At 44.5% G+C, this 19,581-nt stretch overlaps 1 protein-coding gene across 3 annotated transcripts in view; it reads left to right on the top strand.

Annotated features, from left to right (window-relative positions):
• SHISA6 (shisa family member 6) overlaps positions 1 to 19,581 on the top strand; it is a 329,458-nt gene that overhangs the window by 135,841 nt on the left and 174,036 nt on the right. For 2 of the 3 annotated variants that reach the window (XM_030923739.1, XM_010376133.2), the window contains exon 3: positions 10,124 to 10,219. The exons of the other annotated variant lie outside the window; for it this stretch is intronic. In XM_030923739.1, the coding sequence (XP_030779599.1) occupies positions 10,124 to 10,219 (96 nt within the window). The remainder of the gene's footprint in view (positions 1 to 10,123; positions 10,220 to 19,581) is intronic. 3 annotated transcript variants of the gene reach the window in all.

Genomic DNA, 19,581 nt, shown 5'->3' with positions numbered 1-19,581 from the left:
AGTTTATTCAGATTTCCTTAGCTTTTACCTAATACCCCTTTTCTGTTCCAAAATGATATTCAGGAATACCACATTACATTTAGTTGTCAGGTTTCCTTAAGCCTCTCTTGGCTGTGACTGCTTCTCAGGCTTTCCCTGATGACCTTGGCAGTTTTTTTGTTTTGTTTTTTGTTTTTTTTTATAGTTTAAGTTCTAGGGTACATGTGCACAACGTGCAGGTTTGTTACATAGGTATACATGTGCCATGTTGGTGTGCTGCACCCATTAACTCATCATTTACATTAGGTATATCTCCTAATGCTATCCCTCCCCCCTCCGCCTTCCCCACAATAGGCCCCGGTGTGTGATGTTCCCCTTCCTGTGTCCAAGTGATCTCATTGTTCAATTCCCACCTATGAGTGAGAACATGCAGTGTTTGGTTTTCTGTTCTTGTGATAGTTTACTGAGAATGATGGTTTCCAGCTGCATCCATGTCCTTACAAAGGACACAAATTCATCCTTTTTTATGGCTGCATAGTATTCCATGGTGTATATGTGCCACATTTTCTTAATCCAGTCTGTCACTGATGGACATTTGGCTTGATTCCAAGTCTTTGCTGTTGTGAATAGTGCTGCAATAAACATACGTGTGCATGTGTCTTTATAGCAGCATGATTTATAATCCTTTGGGTATATACCCAGTAATGGGATGGCTGGGTCAAATGGTATTTCTAGTTCTAGATCCTTGAGGAATCGCCACACTGTTTTCCACAATGGTTGAACTAGTTTACAGTCCCACCAACAGTGTAAATGTGTTCCTGTTTCTCCACATCCTCTCCAGCACCTGTTGTTTCCTGATTTTTTAATGATTCCCATTCTAACTGGTGTGAGATGGTATCTCATTGTGGTTTTGATTTGCATTTCTTAATTGAGAGTTAAGGTTAATCATATTTTTATATATCCATTAGCCTTTTAAAACATTTTCTTTCTATGTGTAGTGGGGTACTACCTATTGGGTTTTTTTTTTTTTTTTTCAGTTTTGGTGTATTTTTTCTAGTTATTATTTGTACTGTGTGTCTTTTTATTACTGACATGATGGAGTTTTTTGTAAACAAAGGGAAAATGACTTTATCTCATGTACTGAAAATATGTCCCTGGGGTATAGTGTGTGTTTTATCTTTTATCTGTGGTATATTTTTCCGTAGAGAGTTTCAGCCGTGCACGGCTATACAGAAGTACCATTCAAGCTCCGTCTCAGCTTGTCAGAGGCCAGCTCTGTGCCTGTTCTGTGGGCACATAATGCATTTCAAGCAGGCTCTAAAGATGGAGAATTGCTCCCCCACCCCTCAAGCTACTTTCGGTTTTATTTCATGACCACAGTGTACTTTTATTACCCTGTTTGCACACCCGATTTTCTGGGGCAACTCCAGTATCATTTAACTTTATTTCCGTCAATAAAGATAACTCGTTAAATGCTTAAAAATGTGTAATCTAGTTTGCCAATCTTTTCTTAATGAATTTGGGATTTGTGTACTGCTTGAAGATTACAGATAAATACATTCATGTTTTTAGAAATTCTAGAGTTTTATTTCTTTCTTGGCGGATTTTGTCATCAAGTCTTTTTGTATTCTCCCCTCAGTGATGACTTGTAGGTATTTTGGTCCCTGAGTTCTTAAAAATGGACACTCTTTGTGGCCTTTACTCTTTTTTTTTTTTTAATTTTTACTATTTATTATTATCATTTTTTTTTTTTTTTTTTTTTTTTGAGATGGAGTCTCACTTTGTCGCCCAGGCTGGAGTGCAGTGGCACAATCTTGGCTCACTGCAAGCTCTGCCTCCCAGGTTCATGCCATTCTTCTGCCTCAGCCTCCTGAGTAGCTGGGACTACAGGCGCCCGCCACCACGCCCGGCTAATTATTTATAGTTTTAGTAGAGATGGCATTTCACTGTGTTAGCCAGGATGGTCTCGATCTCCTGACCTCGTGATCCTCCCGCCTCGGCCTCCCAAAGTGCTGGGACTACAGGCGTGAGCCACCGCTCCCGGCCTGTGGCCTTTATTCTTAAAGGATAGTTTGGCAATGAATAAAACCCTCAGGTAACAGCCACTTAACCAAAAGCCACCAATCAGTCTGTCCATCTATCTATCCATCTATCCATCCATCATTTATCTAGATTATAAACAAACAAAACAAAAAATTGTTTAATTGTCAATCTAGTCTCCAGCTACCCAGCATAAGAAAGGAAACAGAGAAGTACTTTTTATACTTTTTTTCTCAGTTACATTTTTCTTCTTACCTACAGAATTATCTGTTATATTAAAATCTCTATCATTTCAATGAATTTCTTTGTATCTGTATAATACTACATATGCATGCATCGTTAAACAATATAATGTGTTGTGTTGCATATTTTAAAACTCTGTGTCATGTCATCCTGTTTTTTTGTTTGCTTTGTGCATTCATCATTATGACTGAGAACCATCCATGCTGATATTTAGAGCTCTGGTTCATTTAATTTCATTACATTTCATTTGTACTGCATAGGAGTACATTGTGTGAGTACACCACTATTTATGACTTTTCTCTGGCTGGGAAGACAAATTTTTCCTAATTTGTCTCTATTACAAACTGTATTGCAGTGAACATGCTGGTGCCTATCTCCTTATGCACGTGTGAGGTTTTATCTAGGGTATATACCTAGAAGTAGAATGGCCAGTTTCCTGCTATATCCACATTGAACTTTATTAGTCATTGCCAAAGTTCTTTTCAAAGCAGTTGAACCGATTTATACCCCACCAGAAGGGTACATGAGTTCCTGTTTCTGCTTATTCATGTCGGTAGGCTCAGGCATTTTAATGTTTGCTAGTCTATTGAGTGTGAAATGATACTTCATTATGGTTTTAATTTGAATTTCCCTGATTACTTGTGAGATTGAACACTACTTTATGTGTATTCGCCCTTCGGGTTTTCTCTCCTTTGAGTCGCCTATGCATTTCTTTTCCCTGTTTTTTTTTATTGGGTTGTTTACTTTCTTATTAATGTGAAGTTATTTACATGCTCTAGAAAGTAATGTAAATATACTTTTTTTGTCTTTGACTTGTAGTTTCATGATTGCTTTTGATGTATCACAGTTTAAATTTTTTTTGTTTTCTCTCTAGTTTTTGACTTTGAGTCTTGTTTAAAAATTCTTCCTCTGAGATCATTAACATATTCCCTCTGATTCTTATCTGACAATTTTTAATGTTTGATTTTTTTTTGTATTTAAGTTCTTAGTCCTCGACTTGATTTCTGTGTGTGTTTTTGTGTATATTTGCATGTATGTGTATGTTTCTATATTTTTCCCCTATTTAGTGAAAAGTCTGGACTTTTTTCTGAAGAAAGTTTTTCTGTTCTCCCTTCTTTTATTTTCAGTGAATTTTTTTTTTTTTTTTTTTTTTTGGAGATGGAGTCTTGCTCTGTCGCCCAGGCTGGAGTGCAGTGGCGCAATCTCGGCTCACTGCAAGCTCCGCCTCCCGGGTTCACACCATTCTCCTGCCTCAGCCTCCCCAGTGACTGGGACTACAGGCACCCGCCACCACGCCTGGCTAATTTTTTGTATTTTTTAGTAGAGACAGGGTTTCACCGTGTTAGCCAGGATGGCCTCGATCTCCTGACCTCGTGATCCACCCGCGTCAGCCTCCCAAAGTGCTGGGATTACAGGTGTGAGCCACCACACCCGGCCTATTTTCAGTGAATTTTTAGTTAGAGGAATGGAATCAAAACATCTTCATTCAAAAATAATAGTAAGCTCTTATCTCAAATAATACCACTAGTACTTAAATAGTACTAGCACTTAACACTAAATACTTAATGCTAGTACTTAAATAGCAGTAATAGTAGTACTTAAATAATACTAATAGTACTATTCTAAATGCTTTCTGTATTCATGTAACATATAGCATATATAATTCATATTAAATGTAACATATATAATATGTATTGTATATATTAACTCATTTAACCTTCTCAAAGACCCTATGAAATGGGCATCATCATTGTTTTCCTTTTGCATTTGAGGACACAGACACACAGAGGTTTGAATCTTGTCAATCATTTCCAGATAGAGTGTCCCTCCACCAGTACACTGTCCCGCCTCTACAAAAATGAAAGGCTCAAAATTCTTAAAAACATTGCTGCACTTTCTGTAGGTTTTGTGTTGTATGATGCTGGCTTGAGTTTTCTCCTTTATTTTTTAAAATGGCATTTCACCAGGGTATATCTAGATATCGGTCCCTTTTAATGCATAGTCTGGTACTTGATTCTTTCTTTTGATCTAAAGACCAAAGTCTTCCATCTGTTCAGAAAAAAAGAAAAACTATTAACTTTTAATTACTGCTTCTGAACTCTCTCTTCTGTCTCTCCTCTGGGAGTGTTATTTTAAATAGATATGACTCCTAAAGTTGTCCTCTGTGCCGTCTTTTCTCCCACAGTTTTTATCTCTTTGTCTTTCCCCTCCGAGTACCCAGTGCCTTTCTCTCATTGGACTCTGCTTTATCAGTTTCCTTCTGTATCTGTTCTCTAGTCCAGATCTGCAACCCCAGGCAAACTGTCCTGATCAGTTTGTTTCCCCCTCATAGCTGTTGGCCTAATCTCACAGATGCAAAATTCTGTTAAGTCTTACAGAGATCACCATTTGGATATTATCTCATTTTTTCCCTCCTTTCCTTGCACCAAATCTCTTTCACAGAGAAGCTTTCCCTCCGCTTGCTTTCTTATCAGAGACAGCTGCATCACACACTCCAGGAACCCAGCCATGGTCCTCTCTTTAGCTTGAATCTGCATCCTGCCTGGGGACAGTTGTCCTTTGGTGCTGTCTCTAGGACTTCTGAATTCTGCTGAGATTTGGGAAAGGCATGGAGTTCTGATGGGAGGTCGAGGCAGCCTGGGCAGTGACTGAGCTAAAATGAAATCTTTGTTGCTGTAGGGAGGGTTGTCAGTGGTGAAGGTGAGGGGGCAGTGGCAGAACTAGAGGTATAGACATCACCAGGATGCCGATTTGCACCATTCGGTTCAGCACGTGGTGGAAGGCATCCTCTGAAACCGGAAACCACCCTTGTCGCTGGCTGTGGACTGTGTGTCTGCCCGTCCTGTGAATGGAACTGCTCATGCGTCACGGAACTTTGGCTTACTTCTGTTCAGAGCTCTGCTGGATATACATGGTTGTTTCTCTTGAATTGCAATTTGGTCACAGTTTGCCCTCTTTTGTCCTCTTACCCTGATAAGCGGCAGATGGGCAGAGACGGCAGGACACGGGAAGGGGAGGTTCTTTGTGTTACAGCTAACAAATCCTGTGATACCTACTCATATAATCATGAGTTCCTATCATCAACCCATTGACTTTATGCATCACCAAGGAAAAGAAGAGGCACTGACTCCCCTCTCTTCTCTTTGCCTACCTAGGGCTTCATTTTTTGTTTTTCTTGAGATGAAGTCTCACTCTGTCGAGTAGCTGGGACTACAGGCGCATGCCACCACACTTGGCTCAGTTTTTGCATTTTTAGTAAAGTTGGGGTTTCACCATGTTAGCCAGGATGCTCCCAATCTACTGACCTCATGATCCACCTGCCTCGACCTCCCAAAGTGCTGGGATTACAGGTGTGAGCCACCGCGCCTGGCCCGGGGCTTCACTTTTAACCAGCCCTTCTTCCCTTCATGCTGCCTTTGTTCATATTAAACTTTGGAGGCTTCAGAGAATGCAGATCATTCTAGACCTTGACCCTGGGTCCGGTGGAAGACTGACCTGTCACTGGTCCAAACATAGTGGTTCATGAAGGGTTGTCCTTGGACCTAAGAGCGTTATCAGCATCATCTGGGAACTTGTTAGGAATGGAAATTGTCAGGCCTCTCCTCTGACCTACTAAATCTGGGATTCTGGAGCTGGGACCCAGTGATCTGTGCCATCCAGGAGAGTGTGGTGCACACGTAACTTTGAGAACCACAGCTCAAACGAAAGCTGAAACTGTCATTGTGCTTTTTCCACCTCAGCCTCATGAGCAGCTTTCCCGAAAAGTGTCCCAAAGGATGGCTTTGAAACACATAAAGGCTCCGTAGACAGTTCAGTGATCACTGCCTTGTGAGAAGTCCCTAGACTTGGTTTTTATGTAGCTTTTCATTAAACTCAACATTTTCAAACGGATTTGACCAAAGAATTCTTTATTCCTTTCAAAAGTTCTTGGTGCTGCCTCATTATGCCCCAGCATCTTTTATTTTTCCCCTGACTCGAAATCTCAGTACTTCTAAGCTTCAGCTTCTATGAACCTGGGTGTCACCAAGTGGAATTCTCCAGACCTAACATTTCTACTGTGCCTTGGTCACTGTCCTAGAGAAGGGTCACAGGTGATTTGTTCAGGCCACAGTGGTGAGGTGGTCAGTGTGAGAGTGTAGAAAGATGGTGGACTTTGAAGGCAGCTAGACCTGGTTGGAAACCAGAATCTACCACCACTTAGCTCCATGAACTTGGGAAAGTGACCATTTTTCATGAGGTTCTTGAGAGGAGTAAATGAAGCTAGGTGTGCACACTGGATTGAGCATGAGATTTGGAGTCAGAAGACTTGGATGCAAGGGCCTCTATTTTTCCATCAAGAAAATAGGAGAATAATAATAATAAACAACTTACCGCACAGCACTGACTACAATTTTAAGTAACGTGTATATGTGAAAGATCTTTGTAAACTACAAAATGCTATATACAATGTTAGCTATTATTATGTCAAAAGAAAAAACGCTATGTTTGCAGAGGCTCTGTTTCTCTGCCTGGTGCATAGTTGGTGATCCAGAAACTTCAGTTCCTTTCTAATGAGCATCATCCCGAGCCCCAGAGCAAGGCATAGCCCTGAGGGACCTTATTCCACCTGACAGATAAGAGTGATTTGTAAGTGACACAGGCGTAGTTTTATGTTCCATCTTCCTCAGTATCGATTTACTTATCAAAGATGTTATTTATAAGAAGCACAAACATCAGTCCAAATTCTACAGGATGTATCACAGGTTCTGAATTAATGCGGGCCAAATTTATGAGGGTTCTGAGTCGTTTCTTCTTTTTCTTACTCTTCTGTTAGTGGGTGGGGTGGGGAGGAAGTGATGGAGTTACAAAAGGGTCCCAACTCTCCCCAGGGCTGGTAACAAACCCTTCCACACACCTTTGACCTCCCCCTTCTTCTTCCCCTGATGAAGACGTATTTCTCCAGATAGTGGAGTTCAGTTTCTGGAGTTGTCACATGGCCTAGGAGATGGATAGAAGCCGTAGTTCAGTTCTAATAATTCTGTTCTTTTCTTTCTTTTTTCTGAGTTGGAGCCTCACTCTGTTGCCCAGGCTGGAGTACAGTGGCGCAATCTCAGCTCACTGCAACCTCCGCCTCCTGGTTTCAAGCGGTTCTCCTGCCTCAGCCTCCTAGGTAGCTGGGATTACAGATGTGTGCCACCACACCTGGCTAATTTTTGTATTTTTTTTTTAGTAGAGACTGGGTTTCACCATGTTGGTCAGGCTGGTCTCGAATGCCTGACCCCGTGATCCACCCGCCTCAGCCTCCCAAAGTGCTGCAGTTATAGACATGAACCACTGCACCTGGCCTAATAATTCTATTCTATAAAAGTAAGGGTTGTGGTGACAGTATTTTACAGCAAGAATGCTCCTCCTGGAAAGCTGTGTGCCCTGAAGAAGGAGGTAACTTATTCCAGAAGGGAGGGTGTGAGGGAAACAGTGACAAAATTCTCCTGTTCCTGATGCGCGAAGACACCACTTCTCAGAGTGTGGTTCACAAAACAGTGGCATTCGCATCGCCAGGGGACTTTGATAGGACTCTTGAGCCCTATCCTGGGTCTTCTGAATCAGAAACTCTGGGAGTGGGACCCGGCACCTGTTTTAAGCCCTCCTGGCTATGTGGATGCATACTTAGGTTTGAGGTCTCAGGTGAGAGGGAGGGAAGTGGAGCTAGACTCCACTTTTCCGAGGAAGAGAGCTGAAGCCCTGAATATAAATAGTGGGTAGAGCTGAGTGCCTAAGAGGTATTCATTGAAGCCACCTGAATAAACTGAGCTTAGGCTGCTCCTCCATTTACGCTAAGGCAGTGGTTATCATTTCTAGTGGCACATTAGAATCACTAGAGAGTGTTTTAAAAATATACCTGCCTAAGCCTGGACCCCAGCCAATTGAATCAGAATCTCTGGAGTTGAGTCTGAGGGTCTGCATTTAAAAAAATTTTTTACTTTAAGTTTCAGGATACATGTGCAGAACATGCAGGTTTGTTACGTAGGTATACATGTGCCATGGTGGTTTGCTGCACCTGTCAACCCATCGTCTGGGTTTTAAGCCCCATGTGCATTAGCTATTTGTCTTAATGCTCTCCTCCTCGTTCCCCTACCCCCGATTCCAGCACGTACCCAGGGTTGCAATCTGTTGATCCAGAGAGTGGCTTGTTAGGAAAATCGTGATTTGCATTGTCTTTGTATTTTCATAATTTTTTCCATTACGCATTTATTTATTTATTTATTTATTTTTATTTTTTTTGAGGCGGTGTCTTGCTCTGTCGCCGGGACTGGAGTGCAGTGGCCGGATCTCAGCTCACTGCAAGCTCCGCCTCCCGGGTTTGCGCCATTCTCCCGCCTCAGCCTCCCGAGTAGCTGGGACTACAGGCGCCCGCCACCTCGCCCGGCTAGTTTTTGTATTTTTAGTAGAGACGGGGTTTCATTGTGTTAGCCAGGATGGTCTTGATCTCCTGACCTCGTGATCCGCCCGTCTCGGCCTCCCAAAGTGCTGGGATTACAGGCTTGAGCCACCGCGCCCGGCCCATTAGGCATTTATTTTACCTATTTATATGAAACAAATTACATATTCATACGGAAAAAAACACTTGGAAAATATAGAAAAGCTGAAAAGACAGAATAAATAGCACTGATGTTCCTACTATGCAAAGACATTTGTCTTTGATATGTTGGTGTGCTTTTTTTCTATCTGTGTGTGTGTGTGTGTGTGTGTGCGTGCGTGTGCATGCATGCATCGGTTTGAATTTTTACAGCACTGTGATTCTATTTAGTGAACCGTTTCTGTCCATTTTTAAACTTCACATTATATCTGAAGTAGTTCTGTGCGTTGTTATAGCTATACATACGATTTTTAATACACTTGTGGTAACATGAAAGAAATGGTTTTTCTCCATTTTCACATGTGCATACTTGAGGAGGGCATTCAGGGAGGCCTTTCTTTACAATGCCTGTATTTCAAGCATACTGCAAAATCCTATTTTGAATGTCAGAAGTAGAACATTAACTTACTTCTCTTTGAATTTCTATCCACAATCCTAACCTGCCCTCCGTCTTTTCCTCCCCTCAAACCCATAGGTAGATACAGATATCTGCATTAGGCGGGCAGGGGATAATGTCTGCTGCAGAAAGTCAAGGAAGCGAAGCACATATATATTTTCTCAGTATTTTGTAACCACCATTCTATTTGTCAGCCTCAGCTGCTGTCGGACTTCTCTGAAGTCACAAGCTGTAGTCCCACAGGTTGTGGTGTGATTCATCAACATTAGGAAGGAAAAACAAATGAATAATGGATGAAAGAGACAGAGGGAAGGTGAGATAAAGGAAGGAGCATTGGGACAAATAGACTAAGGTTCTGGTGTACCTTGCACTCAGCCAGAAATGCCAAAATCAAGCCATGTGTCTCCTTTGCTCTCCTATACGTTCAATGTAATGTAATGTTCCCAGGACTTTGTTCTTTGTTGTGTAGTTTTATATACATATATGTATATATATACTTATATATATTATATTATATGTTATAGATCAGATGTGAATTCTGTTGTAGGGATGTGTATCCCTGTCTTCCCCTGAGTATATATATGTGTATATATATACTAATATATATACACATATATTATATATAATTATATATATGTATATGTATATGTATATATATTCAGTAATATATATAATTTTCATATATGATATATATTTTATATATATGTGTATATATATTCTTGACTGCCTCCACCTTCTGACTTAGCTGCTGGTATGCATGCCGTCACTGTTGAGTGAGGTGCAACTGCGCTTGTCTTCCATGTTGGTGTTGTGGATGCGCCAGGTAATTCTGCCCCATCTTCTTGCAGGGCATTATGGGAAGGATGCTTACCGAAGTGGAGGACCTGATCTCCATAACTTCATCTCATCTGGATTTGTCACATTAGGAAGAGGACACACCAAGGGTACAGTGGAAACCATTTTTTACTAAAATACAGAGGTGGCCTAGGGAACCCCCATCTGAAATGAGAAGATGGTGTGGAGGCCAGAGGCTTGTCTGGGACAGGAATAAGCGGGGTGGTTCCATGGCAGCTTGTCCTGGTGACATGCGTGGCTTCTGACAGGAGTTACCAGGAGGTCACAGGTGTGACTTTAGAGGGCGATAGACTTCCAAGAGACACCCATCCCACTCCACCCATGGCAGAGAGCAGGACGCAGATGCCGGCGGCTCCCTGTGGGAGGGGACCACGGGAGTGTGGTAGAAAACACTGCCGGTGGATGTAGCAGCATTTGCAATGTGTGTGTTCGCCTCTTGGCTATTATTCCTTTTCCTTTTGAAAGCTGCATTTTATAAACCAATGTCAACGTTCTGTACTGTGGTATCTAAGCCGGTGTGCATGTGGAGAGTTTCAGCATCCTCAGTGTGTCTCCGTAAACACTCTGGGATGTGGACACAAAGGTAGAAGGTTATGCAAACCTTCAAGCCTCAAGATGAAAGCTAACCTAGAGTTTCTGCTGAGCTGCTTTACGACCTAGCTGACAGCTTGCAGAGCATCTGTGCGGGGGGCACGGACTCCTCCTCAATTCTGTCTTTTGTTTAAACAAGGTCCTACGAGTGTTGTGAGCATTCTGTCACATCAAGAGTCACTGGATCCCTAACTCCTTTGATTACCGTCCCAATACCTGTGTGCTGTTATAGATCAAATGTGAATTCTGTTGTAGGGATAGTGTATCCCTGTCTTCCCCTGAGATATGTGTCTTGTGTGAGTAAACAAGGAACTGTGCAATATTTTCTTACGTTCCATGCACCTACTTTTACAATTCCTTATGTGATGTTTGTTCATCCTATAGAGAAAAAAAAAATCTGTATCTGTGTATGTATTTTCTGTTGTGTCTATTTGTGTCTAAATAAAGTTTATTGAGGATACAGGTGGCATTTGTGGCTACTAAGAGTTGCAGAATCAAACTGGGACCAGCTATCTCCAGAGTGGGAAATGCACTTCACAGTTACTCACTAAAAGATACATTCTGGGCCATAGTCTATCAACTCAAACCTGGGATTGCTTGTCCCCACATCATCCACTTTGTGATTATTACCTAGCACTGTGAAACAATTTACTCTCAAACTTAGCATTTTAAAACAGTAATAAACATCTCTTATCTCACATGGTTCCTGTGGGTTGGGAACCTGAGTGCTTTGGGCTTGGAGTCTCATGAGGTTGCCATCACTACGTCAGGCAGGGCTGCCTCCTCTGAAGGCTTGACTAGGGCTGGAGGATCTGCCTCCAAGATGCTTCACTCACATCGTGCTGGATGTTGGCAAGAAGCTTCAGTTCCTCCCTGTGACGTTCTCTCCCTGGGTAGCTGAGTGTCTTCACTGCATGGTGCCTGGATTTCCTCAGGGTGGGTAATCAGAGAAAGAGAAAGAAGACACTGCGTCTTTGATGACCAATACTATTGGTTGCACACCGTTATTTTTGCAATATCCTGTTCTGAGTGGGTGTGAACTACACTGAGGCATGAATGTCAGGAGCCGAGGACTGTTGGGGGCCAATGTGGAGGCCAGCTGCCACAAGCCTATAAACCTCGGAGCAGAGGTGGAAATACGGATTTCCAAACAGAACACAGCAGCTCTTATGGAGGTTTCTCCACTGCTGTGGTTACGGACCCTTTCCCCTACCCCTTACCCTTATAGGGGGTCCAACCCAAAACACCCAACACTTCAGCCAACAGAACTCTTTATACATATAATAAATATGATGGCTTTTGGTTCATGCATTCTTTCAACAAATATTTAATGAGGCCTGCTATGTGCTAAGCAGTATTTAGAAGATACGGAGTTTACGGAGTTCCTTACAGAACTCACATTCCACTGGGGGAAACAGACAAAATAAATTATTGACAATAAGTACAAGGAGAAAAATTAAAGCAGGCAGCAGGGAGTGCAGTGGCAGGAAGCTGCTCTTGCCAGGGAAGGCCTCTCCAATAAGGTGGGAATTGGGGAAGTAGAAAGGAGGCCAGTATGAGTACAGCAGGATAAAAGAGGACGAGAGTGGAAAGAGAGAGGATCCAAGCCATAGGGCAGCCAGATCATGCATTTATCCATTTGTGGACTTAAGGCTGCTTCCAAATGAACTGGACTCCATCATAGCCACATAAAGGTGATTCCCAGTCCCTATCTGTCCTTTCAGTCACTGCTGCTCAGGACATCCAGGAGACTCTCCCCTGCCCATGCCTGTGTCTGATGCTCCTTATCTCCCATCTTAACTTGTTCTGTGTGGCACCACCTTCCCCTCCTGTGCGTGCATTGTTTGTTCTCCCCATTCACTATTTGTGCCGTATTTTTTCTCCCCATTCCCTTCTCTACCAAGGCTTCTGACACCTTCTCTTTCCAGGAATGTACCTTATGTGTATTTCCCTATTTAGAGAACAGCTGAAGTTTCAAGAACAAAGAATCTGGGTTTGAGGGTGGTGGTGGGGGTAGGGGGTGCAGGCAGACTTCGAAAATGGAGATTCCCTTTTTTAGAGGGAGAAGGAGAGAGAGAGGGAGACAGGGTCTCACTCTGTTGCCCAGGCTGAAGTACAGTGGCACAATCATAGCTCACTATAACCTCAAACTCCTGGGCTCTAGTGATCCTTCCATTTCAGCGTCTTGAGTAGGACTACAGGTGCATGTTCCCATGCCCAGCTAATTTACTTTTTTAAAATTTTTTGTAGAAACAGGGTGTCACTATGTTGCCCAGGCTGGTCTCAAACTCCTGGCCTCAAGTGATCCTCCCACCTTCCCCTCCCAAAGTGCTGAGTTTATGGGACTGAGTCACTACACCTGGTCTGAACTTCCCTTCTAATGTCAGGGACTCTTTAGTCCTCTGGACAGCTTGGATCTCTGGTAAAGGGCAGAGAACCATCCTCTCTTCCTTCAGAGCAACTAAGTTCAACTCCAAGTGCTAGCTGTAAGCAACTGGCCCCATGTAAATATCCCATGGAAGGGAACAATTCAGAAACATGTAATGTGGGGTCATTTTCATTTGTATGTGTTTAATTCTCTTTGTTTTCTTTCTCTATCCTTTGTTTTAACTTCAGTAGATCCTCTTCCTTTATGCCTTTCTCCACCTTCATCCAACATTTTCCTTAGGCCTCCTGGTGGCATCTGGCCATTGCATTGCCCCATTCTGACTCTCAGGACTAAATGGGTAGCCAACACCTGCTTTGCCATTGCCCTACTAACCTGGATCACTTAATTTAATGTGTATTTCTAATCAGACTCTGATTATCCAAGAGCCAAGCATGGATGGTCCTTGTTCTAAGTGAGCGGGGGAGTCTTCATTGGAATCTTAGTTGATATCAGTTCTGTCAGCCTTTTTTTTTTCTTTTTCTTTTTTTTTTTTTTTTTTTTTTTGAGACGGAGTCTCACTCTGTCACCTAGGGTGGCGTGCAGTGCAGTGGCACAATTTTGACTCACTGCAACCTTCGCCTCCCGGGTCCAAGCAATTCTCCTGCCTCAGCCTCCCAAGTAGCTGGGACTACAGGCATGCGCCACCATGCCTGGCTAATTTTCGTATTTTTAGTAGAGACAGGGCTTCATCATGTTGGCCAAGCCGGTCTCGAACTCCTGACCTCAGGTGATCTGCCCATCTCAGCCTCCCAAAGTGCTAGGATTACAGGCATGAGCCACTGCGCCCAGCCCTGTCAGCCCTTTTTTATAGGCTCTAGAGGCAGCTTGGAGACAGAAGCACCCTCTAGCATCAGTGGGGGCTCCTCCACTTCAAGGGCTTGGGGGTAAGAATGCATATGGATCTGTCTGCTTTGTAACAAGATCCATAGTGCATGGGTAATTAAATACTCTCAAAGGAAGCCTACAATAAATGGGTATTCTTTTGTTAGTGGGACTGAGAATGTGAGACCTTATATAAAACATAGAATTCTGCCTGTGGGGGTTCCATATCCCTCAAAGGCCTCTACTGTCTCTCACCTGTGGGCAGAGCCTTCATTTTTGTCTAGAAGGTTCTACAGTGATTGACCAACCCCCCAGGTTGCATAGCACCACCTTAGGCTCCCCAGGGACTAGAATTAGTTCTGACACCCTTTTTCAGGACTTGCTAACTGAATGGCATGCTCATTCTTTTTCCTATAATTCTTACTTTTCCTCTGACTGTCTCCTTCTAAGTACCTACTTCTGCATGTCTCCCTTTCCTTAGTTCCTTTCTTTGACCTCCTGTTCATTCATCGCTTATGATAAATAGAATCTAGGGCTAAGATGCTGATCTGAGCGACCGTGAATGTAGGCCAGATTCCCCTGAAATCTTTTCTTCGTTCATTAGACAAGATCAACCGGCCCCCAACACTGGAACCCAGAACAGTCTTTAGCAAGGCAAAGAGTCCTCCCAGGCTGCCACCATGAAAGCTTGGTGATGAAGACTTCTATTTGTTGAGCATTTACTATGTACCAGGTCTTTACATACATACATACATACTGTGTGCCCGTATCTTCACCTTTACAACCACCCTGTGGGAGAGCTCGTTACCTTCACTTCATAGGCAAAAAGTGAAACTCAGAGCAGTTGAGCAGCTTGCCTAAGTCAACATCAAGCAGTCAGTCGTGTTTTGTTCCAAATCCAGGCCTGATTCTGAAGATCTGCTGCTGCTCACTGTGCTATCCTGCCTCTCCAAGCTGGGGAGCAGCTGAGGTGGTGGATGGGCTGTGCTTCCATGGGAACCACACGTAATGCTCAATAGAAGATGACTCTTCTTGTTAGAGGCACACATTTTGCAAGACAGGAAGTCGTAAAAAAGATGAGCCAGGAGTTACAGCATGGACACTGGATTGGCAGGGACTGCTCTTCCGGACAGGAAGCTTTGACTTTGCAATTTGGTTAAAAACTCAGTCAGGCTGGCTGATTTTTGGGCCTGGTTGAAAAAGCCAGGGAATTCTTTCCAGAATCCCCACATGTCAATATTGTCCATTCCAGTGGTTTCCACTGGGATATCCCTGGCCACGCCAGGTCTGAGTAAGGGGTCCTTACAGTGGTGGTAGCGGCAGTGGCAGATGTGCTCACTGCAGCTGCAGAGTGAATGTGACATGTAGGTCCCCATGGAGGTGACGATGCGAGTTACTGCCTGCCCTCCTCCTCTGGTATTTCTCACCACTCACCAGGCCCTTTCTGCCATGCAGGGAGCCAGGTGGAGGACGGTGGGAGTTAGAGAGAGAGAGAGAAAGACCAAGGGAGAGAGAAAGAGACATTTTTGAAGCCTTTGAAAAAGGAAGGCGCTACAGTGATCACTCTGTTGTAGGAGCGATTGCGCATTTTTCCATTAATTCCTCCACTAAATCACATTTCCTGAGCACTGGCTGAATGCTAGACGCTGTCCTGGGCACTGAGGATACAGCAGACAAACTTACATGTCAGTCAGAGAAGACAGAAATAAATCAACACGCAAGTAAATATATGAAGTAGGTCCAATGGAGTTAGGAGCTTTGGAGCAATTAAGGCAGGGAATGGAGGTGCAGGCAAGTGGATCTATGTGATCATTTCTCAGTGAAATGGAAAGCAAACCATCAGCTGTAAGTGAGGGGTTAGGGTGACCGACCATCCCAGGTTGCCCAGGACTGTCTAGTTTTAGCACTGAAAATCCTGTGTCCTAGGAAAAGTTTCTGGCAAATGAGGACAGTTGGTCACCCTAATGGTATGGGAGAAAGCCCAGCCAGTCTGGCTTCAAATCATTTTTCACAATGACCTACAGAACCCAGAGACATAGCATAAGGGTCCTTCTGCCCAGAGCTCGAACTGGCACAGCTCCAAGGCCCTAGGAAATATTGGAACTGCTCTGAGGTCACCTGGGAGATGGAGACAAGGCCAGAATGCAAGGAGCTGTTGGCCTGAAAGCACCTTTCCAGACCCCACAGAACAACCCTGAACAGATCCTGTCATCCCATCCAGATAATGCTCTTGGGGACTGGGTTGGGTATGGCCATCCTGCTGCCCAGAAAGGTACTCCATGGGGTCTGAGGCGGAAAGTTCAGGGACTAAATGCTAAAAAAGGGTTGAGTGCGTAGGAGCAGGTGATGAGGTCAAGGCTGGAAAAGTGACCATCCTGAGGCCAATTTAGGAGTCTCACCAACAAGGGGAATCACAGAGGTACCCCCTTGGCTGTGCAAGCGCACCGATCTGAGGAGGAGGAGGAGCTGTGGGGCTGGAGGAATTCTAGAGGCTAGGCTGATGGCACTTGCTGTATCTGACTCTGAGAAGCGCATGAAGCCAGGCCTGGCTTATAAAATTCAGAAAACGCAGAGATGTTAGTCAATGATGAATGGGGTAAATAGTCTAATGGGGGTAAGAAAGCAGGACAAGGGGAAGCAAGGGTGAGAACCTTGGTCCCTGGAACTGGTGGAGGATGTGAGAGTAGAAGATTTTTGAGGAGTGTGACTTTGGGAAGTAACGATGGCCAGGGACTAACCATTAACGTGGGAGGCTGAACAAAGCAGAGAAGTTAATCGAAGCTGAGGTCAGGGACCTCCTCCAGCTGCGTCAGGTTTTACGTGGACTGTGGACATCCTACCCAGCACTGCTTTATGGGGCTGAGCTCGCTTTATCTCCTCAGCCTTTTCTGCAGCCCCACGACTGATCTGATCCAGGGGCCGTGCTCACCACTCACACCAGCCCATTTGTCTGGGTGCTGTCTGTGGCCTCCCATGATACAAGATTTGAAATTAGGTCTTTTCTCCTAGGGAGAAAGGATGCATGTGTATGTGTGGGCCTCCGTAAAATCACAGGCTGCCACCCCCACACCAGGATTTGGCCAAGAACCCCAGACCAACAGTGGATTGTGGTAAGGAGGCGTCTGAGGCATTTGACTAATAGAACCCTGCCTTGATATTTTCACGATCCGGAGAGCCAGGGGAGTGAGTGGGTTTGAGTATACCAAGGTGTTTGAACGCTGGACTCTAGATAAAGCACAGCGCTCAGAAGGCGTCCAGTCTCCATGGCAACAGTGAGCTTTTTCAACGCTGAGAGGGAAGTACAGGCTTGCCTGGGAATGGCCTCTGTGAAGCCAGTACCACCTGGGAGCCGTCTTTCTTGTGTGGCTCTGTAGGTGAGGCAGTGGATGGGGAGGAGTGGGAGCAGAGCAGAGCGGAACTCTCGGGTTCTGGTCTGAGGACACCAAAGATCTCAGCTGACTATTGGTCGTTCGGATCTGCACCTGTGGGACAGCACCCCTGTTTACTTCATGTCCGTTCACTCCTGATTAACGGCTGGATACGGAGAACCTGTCATTGACTTGGTGTGCTCAGCTTTATTCAGTAGTGTTTCCCATGACCCTAGATAGCACCCACAGGCTGTCCCTAAGTCTTACCCTTCGGAAAATATGGAGTGTCAGTGTGATTCCATATGTTGTTAGAATCCAGTCAACCTCACACCATAGCTACTTGGTAAAAAATGATTGCATCAGAAGTAAAGATGGGCCTGTAGGAATGGTGAGTTTTGTCCTCAACAGAACTACTGTTCAAACAAGTTTATATGTGTATATATACATATATATATTTTAAAGATAAAAAAAAAAAAACCTTTGAGGGTTCTCAGTTGGGTAGTTCTGTTTGCAATTTCAGTCATTTTGCCTAAGGGCAATGATTCTGCAAAACTCCATTTCCCATATGGGTTCTGTTAACAAGAATACCCACCACCCTCCGGAAAGCTGAAAGGATGCTGTGACTCCTTGGTATGGCCCAGGACTCCGTCTCTAGCTGGATTCACAGCAATTAAGCCAGTCAGGTTGACATGAGGAGCAGTATAGAGCACTAAGCACTCAAGCATGGAACAAGTTCCTGAGCCACCCACAGAGTCCACCTCTAAGGTAGCACCACCACGTTTGCCCTCAGGGGACTCACTTGAAGCCATAGGCCTGGCCCCAAGGAAGTCAGTCTACAGGCTGACCCAGGGAATGGGCATCGTTCTTCTTTAGCTCACCTCATTCTAAGAGAGTGCTTGGTTTGAAGTGGCACATGGATTGGTATCTCCATGGGGCATCTAAGCTGTCACCCAACTCACACTACCTTGGCAAATGGTGTCACAGAGAAAAATTCCCATCCACCAGGCATATGTTGAGTCCTGGACCATTCATATCCCTGTTTAATGCTTGTTTGTGGGCCTGCTACCATTGGCCCATGCAGGTGGCAGGGCAATCCACTGGGACAGTCTTCTGGGCTGGTGTAAGGAGAGGAGAGATAGTACCGGGCAAAGGAGGAGTGCCAGATAAACTGCAAGGCTGCTTGCTTGAGGAAGTTTCAGCTCTTACCTATAGGGTACATGGATGCTTTCCTAAAGAGGGGAGTAACTCAGGTATAGCTGGATCTCCCATGGCCCCCGGTTGGGAGCAAGAGAGACTTTTGGACATTGGGGATCATGAATGTGTCCCGTATTCCTCAGCGTTCACCAGCTTGTCTTTCTTTCTGTTAGGCAGAAGGGGAGGCTCACGGAAAGTCTGTTATAACCCTAATCTTGGTGCTTTCTTTACCGTCTCTTTGGGAGAGGAGAGAGGACGGAGTTCTGTTTTCCCAGAGGCTGGCTTGCTCAGCCAGAGGTCTAGCAGCTCTGGGCTGCTGCTCTTCTTGTTTTCTAATCTGTCCCTGGTGCCAGATCTGAGCTTTCTCTTGCCATGACCCTTGGGCTAGTACAGTCTCTCTTCCTGGCATTGGTCTTGGCACTGACTGGTCATCCAAGTTGGGAATCTCCCCTTCCTGGGTGCCAGCCGTTGGCATTTGCTTCCCTCATTCTCTACTGCTCACTGCCAAGAGTCTCCCAGACCCTGAAAGCTAAGCTGTGGGGCTAAGTCAAGCCCCAGGAAGGAGATAGGAATGGCTTCTCTATGCCAGCTGGGGTCTGTGGCCAGGAGAAAACAGCCTGTCAATCCACAGTGGCCAGGATTTCATGGTGGCCTAGAAGTATGGCAGAAGACTGGTGTTCTCAGGGCATCACCGTTTGGAACATAACTATATTATTCTGTGACTCTGCTTCTGTGCAGATTATAAACAAGGCAGAATAAATAAATTTCAGCCCCTCCTGCCTAGAATCATGCCCTCAGCCTCAGTCTTACTCCACTCCAAATAGTAATGTAAACATTCTTCATTCGATGGTTGTTGGAAGAAGAAAACTGTGAAGAGAGTCATGGAGTCAGACATGCTGGACTCCTGGCTCCAACCTTGCTAGCTGTGTGACTTTGGCCTCTTTGACATTCATCTATATAATAGGGTAACAGTACTACCTACTTATCAGGGCTATTGTGGAGACTGTAGGAGAAACACCTGCACCAGAGCTCTGAGCACTCAAGCAGT

The sequence above is a fragment of the Rhinopithecus roxellana genome, chromosome 19 (genome assembly GCF_007565055.1).
Source record: "Rhinopithecus roxellana isolate Shanxi Qingling chromosome 19, ASM756505v1, whole genome shotgun sequence".
In the NCBI taxonomy this organism is placed as follows: domain Eukaryota; kingdom Metazoa; phylum Chordata; class Mammalia; order Primates; family Cercopithecidae; genus Rhinopithecus; species Rhinopithecus roxellana.
The sequence above is the reverse complement of the archived record's forward strand: the minus strand, read 5'-3'. Positions and strand labels throughout refer to the sequence as shown.